The sequence below is a fragment of the Nerophis lumbriciformis genome, linkage group LG17 (assembly GCF_033978685.3).
Source record: "Nerophis lumbriciformis linkage group LG17, RoL_Nlum_v2.1, whole genome shotgun sequence".
NCBI lineage: Eukaryota > Metazoa > Chordata > Actinopteri > Syngnathiformes > Syngnathidae > Nerophis > Nerophis lumbriciformis.
The window spans coordinates 15,056,377-15,067,994 of record NC_084564.2 but is presented as its reverse complement, the minus strand read 5'-3'; the positions used below and the strand labels follow the sequence as shown (position 1 = coordinate 15,067,994).

The window sequence follows — 11,618 nt, the reverse complement described above, 5'->3', positions numbered from 1 at the left end:
AACCTCCCTCTCTGCTCATTGTTAATGTGGCTGTTTAAAAAGACATAGACAAATTTTAATGATCCATAAGGGAAATTGTTCTACACAGTAGCTCAGTTACAAAGGATGGAAAGGATAATGCACACAAGGGCACAAAAAGAGGGCGAAAACAAAAGGTATAAAATAGACAAAAAATTTACCATAGTAACAATATAACATGTAATATTTACATATTACATATACAGTATATGATATATACTGATATATTATATTATATTATTATATAATATATACAAAATATAACAAATCATGCTCAAAGTTACATTTTTAAAACCAAAAACAATATTAAAAGAACACTACCTACACAACATATGTTTTTGTTTAAGTGTCTATTTTTCACAACTACTAATTACAAAAAGTTGTTTCCTCAAAATTGTCTCCACCTTTTGCATGATATTGATTGAAAACATGCATTTTTATACATGGATGCCAAAGGAAATCAGTCAAATATTAACTTCAGTATAGGCCAGATAATTGTGTTTAATACATATCGGTACAGGGCAGCACGGTGCGACGGGTTTGTGCGTGTGCCTCACAATGCAAAGGTCCTGAGTTCAATCTCGGGCTCAGGATCTTTCTGTGTGGAGTTTGCATGTTCTCCCCGTGACTGCGTGGGTTCCCTCCTGTCATGTCTGTGTAATCATGTTTTGTTTTGTTTAGTTATTGGACTCTTTAGTTTCTGGCTTTTCACTCCCTTGTCTTGTTTCCATGGTTACCCATTAGTTTCACCTGTTCCACGTTTGGACTCATTGTGCACTCTTGTTTGTCACCATAGCAACCCATTAGTTTTCACCTGGCCTCACGACTCACGCACCTGTCTTTATATGTCACTATTATTTAAACCCATTGTTGCCAGGAAGTCTCCCTGGCGACATCATACCCCTGACTCTCTGCTTCACACTTTGTTTACCTCTGCGCACTTCATGTCATGTCCAAGTCAGTTGTTTCTATTCATGCCACAGTTAGCGACTTTTGTTCATGTCCTTAATTTTTTTTGCCCACGTGCAAGTATTTGTTTTCATAGCCAAGTTGTTTTACCTCCGCCGTGAGCGCCTTTTGTTTATACCTTTTTGTATTTTTTTGAGTTAGAATTAAAATGTATTCACCTTCACGCCATGTCTGGTCCAAATGTTCATTTGCACCACGGGAGAACAAACCACGCCATAGTCCAAGTCTTGACACCTCCGGGTACTCCGACTTCCTCTCACCTCCAAAAACATGCACAGGTTGATTGGCAACACTAAATTGGCCCTAGTGTGTGAATGTGAGTGTGAATGTTGTCTGTCTATATGTGTTGGCCCTGGGATGAGGTGGCAATTTGTCCAGGGTGTACCCCACCTTCCGCCCGAATGCAGCTGAGATAGGCTCCAGCACCCCCCGCGGCCCCGAAAGGGACAAGCGGTAGAAAATGAATGAATGGATGGATGGACGGACATATCAGTACAGTATGAACCGGCATATCTAGGATTTTAAAAAATGCCCTACCAGTTCCTCCATGCTCCTCTGTAATGACCCTAAATGTCCACTAGATGTCAATGAAGCTAACCTTTCTGTTTGCAACTTGCTCTGTTACATTTTTCAAACTAAAAATGCTAACAAGAACACCACTGGCTTGTAACCATTGGTGGTTTAACAGAACATAAATATTTTTTCACAATTACTAATTACAGTAAAGGCCAAAAGTTTGGACACACCTTCTCCTCATTCAATGCCTTATCTTTATTTTCTTGACTATTTACATTGTAGATTGTCACTGAAGGCATCAAAACTATGAATGAACACACGTGGAGTTATGTACTTAACAAAAAAAGGTGAAATAACTGAAAACATGTTTTATATTATAGTTTCTTCAAAATAGCCACCCTTTGCTCTGATTACTGTCTTGCACACTCTTGGCATTCTCTCAATGAGCTTTAAGCACACCTGTGAAGTAAAAAAACATTTCAGGTGACTACCTCTTGAAGCTCATCGAGAGAATGCCAATAGTGTGCAAAGCAGGAATCAGCGCAAAGGGTGGCTATTTTGAAGAAATTAGAATATAAAACATGTTTTCAGTTATTTCACCTTATTTCACATAACTCCACATGTGTTCATTCATAGTTTTGATGCCTTCAGTGACAATCTACAATGTGAATAGTCATGAAAATAAACAAAACGCATTGAATGAGAAGGTGTGTCCAAACTTTTGGCCTGTACTGTATATTGAATGAAAATTGCCCGTCAGTTCTAAGAATTTGTCTGGCGTTCAGGCGTGTCACTCCCCGCTGCCACACACAAAATCAGTCCAGGAAAAGCAACTAACAATTTGCAGTCATGTTGCAAAATCCTTACTAAGAAATTTAATAGTTTTTAATCAGTATTTACCTCAGTTAAGTACCGTATTTTTCGGAGTATAAGTCGCACCGGAGTATAAGTCGCACCTGCCCAAAATGCATAATAAAAAAGGAAAAAAACATATATAAGTCGCACTGGAGCCCATGCAGCCAAACTATGAAAAAAACTGTGACTTATAGTCCGAAAAATACGGTAAACAAAATGTGCTCTGTGGATGTTACAGTTGAGATAAAAAAAAAAAAAACACCAACCATTGAATGCATTCTTGCGTTCTTTATTAATGTTACTTCATCCATCAGTGCCACCAAAGCTAATTTAAAGCCTCCTGGCACGATCAATAAGCGATCTTCCCGTGCGGGTGAGTAGAATAGGTTATTGACGTCCTGCGCTAATAGGGTGCTACAGAGCGTGATGTTGTGTTACGCTCGTATATAGTACAATAATGTGCATTGTAGAGGTTCTTAATGGAAAAAGCTCAGTTGGGGACTTCACTCAGCACAGTGGGCATCTATCCAGCTATCGTGTAATTGTGCCACGTTGCTGTGGAGATTACACCTTCTTCTTTTTAACACGGTGCTTGCCAGTGACACAAGAATAACATACTTATGAAGATATTTTATATAATTTTCAACTAAATTCTAATGACATACTGAAAGGTGATGAGCTTGCAGATGAACTCAAATCAAACACTGGGTTTTGTCCTTGTGTGCACAGGTGAGGCTCACCTGATTGGGCAAATGCCTCCTTTTTGGGGGTGTGAGCATGTGTAGCAAGCATGTGAGAGTCAGCTGACCGGCCCGGATTTGGGCGTCTTGGCAGGATGTTGCGACTCTCGTTGGTGAGTGGAGAAAGTAATACGCTAATCTGTTTGGAGAATGTGACCCTGTCCTGAGGTGGGGTTAGCAAGCACCTTAGGTCAGAGTCCAGCTGGAACAAAAGAGCCCAGTTCATGAAACTCAGCGCTTTTTTTGGTGCGTGCAAATACTAGAAATAAATGAGGTTAAGACTTCTAATTCTGGGGAGACTTTGGAAAACATTTGGTACTATAATGAGTAATTCACTATGACCAGAAGTGTGCACAAACAGCCTACTACGGAATATACTAATGCAATTATTGAATGTTCCCAATGCTGCACACCACCTACTCAGTGGCCTAGTGGTTACAGTGTCCGCCCTGAGATCGGTAGGTTGTGAGTTCAAACCCCGGCCGAGTCATACCAAAGACTATAAAAATGGGACCCATTACCTCCCTGCTTGGCACTCAGCATCAAGGGTTGGAATTGGGGGTTAAATCACCAAAAATGATTCCCGGGCGCGGCACCGCTGCTGCCCACTGCTCCCCTCACCTCCCAGGGGGTGATCAAGGGGATGGGTCAAATGCAGAGGACAAATTTCACCACACCTAGTGTGTGTGTGACAATCATTGGGACTTTAACTTTAACACCATGAACATCCATTTATCAGCAGTTAGTTAGCCTAGCTTAGCATAAAGCTTGTATTTTTTATTTTTTTAACTGGTTTGGCATATTAGATTAGACTTAATCTCTAATTATTACATTAATTTATATATGTTTAAATCTGATTGTTATTTTCAAGTCAATTCAGATTAGATTTTTTTTTTTACATTTTTAATAATAGTATATTTTTTATGGGGAGATTAAATCAGGATATTAGATGTGATTTGTCTTTATTGAATAACTATTTATTCAATTAAAAAATAATAATTAATTCTTCAAAGCAAAACTGGACATAAAAGTCATATATTTGAAGGGTATACAAAGATTTTGGATACATATTTGTTTTGACTTGTTTTGTTCAAATTTCTCAATGAACATCAGTCCTGAACAAAAATGTTAAATGTGTAATGTTTTTTTGTTTTTTGTAACCCTCTTTGATGCCTTTTGATCAAATAATGTAATAAGTTAAAGTTTAAATTAGTAAAAAAACAACAACAACAAAAATATAAAAAAAACATATTATGCCATTGTTTGATCAAAATGCCTTCAAAGAGTTAAATTATGAGTTAGACATTACATACGTATGTATTATTTTTGTTTGGGGCTGAAGTTGATTTTTATTCCCTATTTGGCTTTGGGGTATTGTCTATTGACGGCCAGTGTGTCGCACACTTGTGAAAGAATTAAGCATTGAAATCTTGAAAAAAAAACCTCTTTGGAAAAATCATAATAGAGTAGTAACACAACAAAAATGATGGCCAAAATACAGCAAAGATTTACTGTAAGGACAAAAAAAGGTTAAAAATGCTAACTTTTATTCTATTTAGTATAAATAGCTATATTTTTATTTCTATTATTTGACTTTGTATTATGATTTTTATATTTTATTTTCTGTTTTCAAGTCACTATAAATAACTTTAAATTTGAGCTTTATTCATATTCATAATCATATTTAACATATTCGTATATATGTTAGATTTTTTATCGCTATATTAGTCTATTTATACCTGCATTGTCCTTTCCATCCTTACACTTTCCATCATTGTAACTGAGCTACTGTGTTGAACAATTTCCCTTGTGGATCATTAAAGTTTGTCTAAGTCTAAGTCTACGTCTATCCATGTACACATTATTCAAAAAATACTGTCATCAAAGTCAGGCCAGGTTTTAAAAAAAATCATTTTCATGTCGATTTATGACAACAGTAAATTTCTGATTAATGTACAATCTGTCATTAAATTTGTCCAAAATAAAAAATGTGAAAAAAGTCAACTGAAGCGCCACACTTTTAGTTTTATTGAAGGCATGCATAATGCACATACATTTCACAACAATCAAAGATGTTTTATGAGATTTAAAGCTGTAAAAGATGATTGAGTGTGATGTTTTAATGTGGTTTGATGGTCAGAGCCGCTTTCCTCCTCTTCTTCCAGGCAAATTGCTCCTTGACTCTCTCAATGGAGCGCTGCATGGGGCTCATCAGGATGGCAAACGAGGTGGGCGCACGCAGCTTGGAGGTTTGGACTGGAGTTGGCGCGGGTGTGGAGGTCAAAGGTGGGAATTCTGCGAGTGAGACGGCGGTCGGCATCGCTTTCTTCCTTGGCTTGGTTGTGTTCCTCATCATGGCTTGAGGTACGTGAGACCACCTTACACGCTTCGCTCCTCCGCTCATGTGTCTTGTTGTCAGTGTGAGATTCCGCACATTTTGGGGAGGATCCCGAAAAAGAGGGGACGCGGCTTTCATCCTTTTGTTTCTCCGTCCTTTTTCCCGTGACCTTTGTTTAGTGGGCACGCTAAAAGTTGGAGCCCCAGCTGTAAACACGTCCGTCCTTGGAGAGAGCTCGGTGGTGACCGTTTGGTGGGACACAATGTCTCCTCCGTCTTTTGATCGGTTTCTTTTGACTTTAGTGGGTCGGACATGCGGGCTTTGTTGTTGCGATGTGGGGATTGTGATGGTGGTCGTACTTAGCGCAGGTTGAGGGAACTTCTCCTTCCTGCGGCCAGTTCTTGACGGACTGTTTTTCACTGAGGGGCGACTTGTTTGTCCTGCTGGTCTGGAAGGAGACAAGGTAGTCTTCACCACTGCTTGGTCCTCCAAGACCTCATTAGAAGGTTGGTTTGGACCCTCGGCCGGTCTTTGCGCCGCCATCGGGTCGTGTTTGTCCGACTCGCTGATGAAATTACTCAACGGTGCTTCTTCAACTTTCTGCTTTCTTTTCCGACCTTTTCCCTTTTTCTTCTTCTTCTTCTGCTTCTTCTTCTTCTTCTTCTCCTGAGACTCAGACTGTTTGTCAGCGCTGGAGCTTTGCGAGGTAGAGACGGTGGCGAGCACCTTGATGAAGTCCTCAGCGACGGTTACGACGTTAGTATCTGGTGTATCTTTCGTTATGGGCGGAGCCCTAGTCACTACGTCAATGACGGAGATTCCGCCGTAGTCGTATGGGACGGCCTCCTTCAGCACGGCGATGGGGAACTTCTCGTATCGCTTGCATCTACGGTCAATCCGACATCATGTTGGACTCAAAGCGGCTCAGCATGTGCAGGAGGAAAGCTACTTAGAGGCGAAGATACTTACAAGCCGTACCAGTGGTGCTCGGCGCACTGCTCCTCGTAAACCAGCTCAAAGCATGGCACGCCGATGACGTTAAAGAACGCCTGGCCCATCACCCTGGACGACGTGTCGTTGACTTGACGCAGGCAGCCTCTCAACCTGCAGGGCATGCTCGCATTCAGCAACCGTGTGTGACAGGCGCGGTTTCAAAGATGAGCTGTTTGCTAGTGTAGTGCTTCACGTAGCTCGTTTTCATGCAGTGTCATGCAGATGGACGCCCAAGCAATATTGTGGATGTCTGCACTGTAACACTGCTTAGTACAACCTTTTTGGCTGAGAAAGCCATGAAAGCCAAATATTTTAAAATGTATTTCCGTAAGAGCCGTATAAAAAATGTTAACACTGAATACAACTAAATGCGTGCATTTTAAGTTAGACCAACATTTTTAGAGTATAATAAGTTTCTTATTATTTCTAATAACAGTGTTATTGTGAAGCTAACCAATAATAAATAAAATACTTCTTACCATTAGTGCGACTTCTGGTGCTGCATGGTTTTGCTGATGGCTTTGTAGTCTGGTTGATAAGTGGTTATTTTTAACACTGTAATTACCAGCGGAATTATTCATTACTTATCGTGTTAAGCAATGTCAGCTACGATTTATCTGAGAGCCAGATGCAGTCATCAAAAGAGCCATATCTGGCTCTAGAGCCATAGGTTCCCTACCCCTGGCTTAGTACATCAGGTAACGTGGAACCTAAGCAGGGCAATTCTAATTGGTCGATAAGTTTTATGATTTTTGTCCGATTTCTTCAACAAAAAGTCCAATATCGTGACTCGCTCAAGTAAAACTAACTCACCTTGAAATCAAACTGTATATCCTAATATATAATATAATAATATGTACGTATTGAATACACATTTGTGACTTTAACAGAAATTGCATTGTACTTAAATGCAAGAAATTATTTGTGTTAATACAAATCAGATCATATCCTGCTTAAAAATTTTTAAATTAAGATCTGAATTGAATAAGAATCAATGTAAACCTGAATAATTGGTTGTAGCCTCGACAAAAGTTTGTATTTTCGTAAAAACAATAAAACATTTTTTTTAAAGTACACTTTTAAGACACTATAACGTGTTGGTGTGTGGGTTTGTATGCATGTGTGTGTGTGTGTGTGTGTATGTATATATATATATATATATATATATATATATATATATATATATATATATATATATACATACACACACACATATATATATATGTTGTTTATCTGTGACAGGGATACTATTACAAAATTTAAAAAAATAAAAACATTCACATTAAAAGTTATAAAGTTATAAAAGTACTACGTATCTCTATATATATATACATCGTATTTTTCGTACTATAGAGTGCACTGGTATATAAGCCGCACCCTCTAAATTTTACAAGAAAATGTTTTTCCATACATTAGCTGCACCAGACTATAAACCGCAGAGATACGTAGTACTTTTATAACTTTATAACTTTTAATGTGAATGTTTTTATTTTTTTAAATTTTGTAATAGTATCCCTGTCACAGATAAACAACACTAAAAATAAAATAAATTCATATAAATAGTAATATTTTCACCTTATTTTTTGGCTCTTGGTCAATTAGGCGGGTAAAATACATATCTGGCACATAAGTGATGATAACACTGACAAAAATATTGGAAACCCCTCTCAGTATGCTGCAGTAAAATGTTACATTATTGCAAACTACAGCATGCATGTGAAACAAGTGATGATGTTGTGTGATTGTGTGTGTACTCACGCCTCGTCACAGTCACAGTGAGAAATGGAGTACCATTTGAAATTAGTGTATCCATATTTGGAGGAGAACGCGTGGATGACGTGGGCACAGTGGTCGTGTGTGCGGCAGCAGCTGTCGGTCTCCTTAAACCTCCCTAAAAGACCAAAGAGAAAGAAATGCAATAGAGTAAACCCTCATTTATCACGGCTAATTGGTTCCCAACAGGTAAATTGATTTCCGCGAAGTAGGAATTCTTAAATATAAATCTGATATTTCTATAGCTAGAGCATGAAAAACCTCCAAGATACGTCTCAATGTTAAATAACACCCACATAATCACCTTTACACTGAGCCAATCAGTGGTCACGATACTAAACAGCATGCTGTGATTAGTTTGGTGTCATCTTATATCTTTTGATATTTTTGTCCTTTTATCCATTTCTGTGCTTGGAAATGCTTCATTTAGGCAAAACATGCAGAATATGCTAAAAAAAAAAAAAAACTGCAATAGTGAAGTTACAAACTTCTATGGATGATTGTATATTTAAAATCAAATATATTTCAGACAATACATTTCAAGTTTTCCTCTTCACTCTGTGCCGTTTTTCTTGATAATTTTTTAAACTATTTTTATTGTTTGATTCTATTACCACCTCTAGCTTAAAATTGTTTAATACAGTCTCAAGGGGATTCATATGGCCCCTTTCGTTGCGGTTTACCTGACACATGAAATGTGACAAATTTGGGGCGTGTGCTATCCACTTTAGCCGCCAGATGGTAGTAGTGTGTTGAAAACCTACATGTATTTTGTAGCAATTCCAATTTTGACAACAGCATCAGTTGCTACACAGAGTGGCGCTTTCCATCATTTTCAGCAGACTGCATTGCAAAATGATTAACCCCTTAACCCTCCTCTCACGCAAGATCCCTATGACTCCCTTTTCTACTGTACACCATTTGCCATAAAAACATTGAATTTTTTTTTTTTAACAACTACAAACATATCACCTTGCAAACATATTTTACTGCTCCAAAAAAAATTATACAAAATAATAAGCTTTGTTACTATTTTTGGGTTTGTTTATTTTTATTATTTTTGGCTAAGCAGTGAATGTGAAAATTCATAGATGACAATTATATTCAAGCATATGTAAGAAATATGCTTTCAGAAGCAATGAAAGAAATGATAATGCATAATCAATGCAGTTAATTTAAATATAAGCTTACAACACATGCTAACTTTTTTAGTGTCCCTAAACCAGCTGTGTCCAAACGATCACTTTGGTGCATTTTGTACATCAAAGATGTTAAACCAGGAGTGTCTTTTATCCGGCCTGCGGGATGAGTTTGCTAAGTATAAAAATGTTCGGAATTTTTGAATGAAGGAAACTGCTGTTCTAAATGTGTCCACTAAATGTCGCAATAGCAATTCTTTGTATCTTTGTAGATTGCTAATATATATAAAAAAACAAAAAAACACATGATGTTAGTGCACCAGTCGAGGAAAATTAGCAAACTACATAAATAAGATCCTATAATTTGATTTTTATATAATTTTTTTATCTTGATAGATTGAAAATTAACACCAATGAGTTGACTGATGAACATTATCACATAATTTATTCAGAAAGTATAAATAAGGACAAATCAAGGTAGAATACTATTAACCACAAAATGTAAGTGTAAAAAAAAAAAACAATATGATTTGTGCATTTTCAGAATGTGCTTGTTCTATTTCTAAACAAAGAAAACAATCTGAAGTTGTCTTTATTTTTAAGTTATCGTGCCGTGATTTTACCAGTCCGGCTCGCTTTGGAGCAGATTATTCTCCATGTGGCCCCCGATCTTAAATGAGTTAGACAACCCCTGTGTAAAACCCTCCTGAGAACCGACGTCCTCTGCAGTTGACATTTGTTTTTTGCATAACAGGGTTATTAATTTGACTGAAATGTTTCAACCTGACAAGAGAAATCAAAACCATGAAATAATAAAAGTCCACTGCAGACATATTTCTAACATATATTTATAGTTTGTTAAAGGGCAATGACGTTGTAAAAAAACAAAAAAACAAGCATTTTGGACATCCTTGTGTTAAGCAATAAGTGAAGATGTCTTTACCCAGCTGCTCGTAATGGTCAGCCATGTTGCCAGCTCCACACCAGAGGGTCCCAGGATAGGTGAAGCCTCTCCTGGATCTCCTCAGGACCTGAGATGGACCCCTGATGTCCTCCCCTTGGAAGCGCGCACATCTCATCTTGGCCTCATCCATGTGCGTAAAAGACGCGTCAAGACTCATCACCCAGCTCTCCTGTCCCTCCGCCCCCAGCCGGCACTCGCACACAAACCTCTCCACCTCCACGCTGTCCACCGTCACGGAGCAGTCCACCATCTCCCCCCCGGCGACGCTCACCACGGAGCGGACCACCTTCCCCCCATCCGACACCTGATAGACGAGGAACCTGTCGTCCGGCGCGGTGGACATTTTGGCGCACAGCGTGCCGTTGATGATGGAGAACAGCGCCTTGCTCTGCTTCTCCGTGTCCACGCCGGGGCTCTGCAGGAGGTCTCCCCAGACCAGGTCTCTGTCCAGGTAGGACAGAAAGACGAAGAAGACCGACCACATGACCAAAGGAGGCAGCGGACGGGTGGAGGTGGGGTCAGCATTCAGCACCAAGCATACCGGAGACAGCTCCTCTGGGGGTATTTTAGGACTCTGGACCAGGTGGACCTCCCACTTTAGCGAGCAATCACAAGGAGGAGTCCTCACATGTGAACATGAAGACTAATAAACCTTCTCAGTGCACACATGACCGCAAGTTACCTCCCCCGAGCCCCACCCCCGAGCCGACATGCCTGGAAAGCGGAGATTTACTTTGGGAACACTCATGGAGGATGTTCTTGCTTCATGGCTCTACTCGCCATGGCAACAGGCATGGGCTAATGGTGCCAACCAAAAAAAAAAAAAAATGAATTGGTGATGACCTACATCACAAAACAAATGCAGGGGGGCAGTCTTTCATTAGATGGAATGTGGAGAGAGGAGGGTGCTGTCAATCAAGAACACTCAGTGGGTTAGTGAGCACACAACAAGACTTGAGGAACACTCAGTGGATCTTTAGGAAAGTAACTTTTTAGTTTTTTTATATGCGGATATGTTCAATTATTTGCACGTTGAGGGTCAAAAATACTCTTGATTGTTGCCCTCGTTGACATTTGTGAATGGGATTTATTCAAAGTAAAAATCCAAGAATTAACTCTAAATACTTAAGCTTGCGTGAATTTTCCCTACTTTCCCCCAAAGTGCTTGGCACGTCTCCAAAAAGTCTAAGATTGACTTTAATAAGTGCAAACCCACACCTTGGTGTCCAATCATTTGCTCTTTTATTGTCTTTTATTGCTTGATGGACAGAAATGGACTCCTATTGCATCTTTTTTTACAGAATAGGCATCTT

General features: G+C 39.1%; 1 protein-coding gene across 2 annotated transcripts; it reads right to left on the bottom strand.

Annotated features, from left to right (window-relative positions):
• Positions 1-5,116: 5,116 nt before the first annotated feature.
• proca1 (protein interacting with cyclin A1) lies at positions 5,117-10,795 on the bottom strand. 2 transcript variants are annotated; one of them, XM_061972585.1, is made up of 4 exons: positions 10,285-10,795; positions 8,188-8,320; positions 6,406-6,540; positions 5,117-6,322 (listed from the first exon to the last, which is right to left on the bottom strand). In XM_061972585.1, exons 1-4 carry the CDS (start codon positions 10,787-10,789, stop codon positions 5,218-5,220), a joined length of 1,878 nt encoding a protein of 625 aa, XP_061828569.1. In that variant the 5' UTR covers positions 10,790-10,795; the 3' UTR covers positions 5,117-5,217. The 2 variants fall into 2 exon arrangements, with proteins under 2 accessions (XP_061828569.1, XP_061828570.1); XM_061972586.1 differs by having other exon boundaries at positions 8,221-8,320.
• Positions 10,796-11,618: the final 823 nt, after the last annotated feature.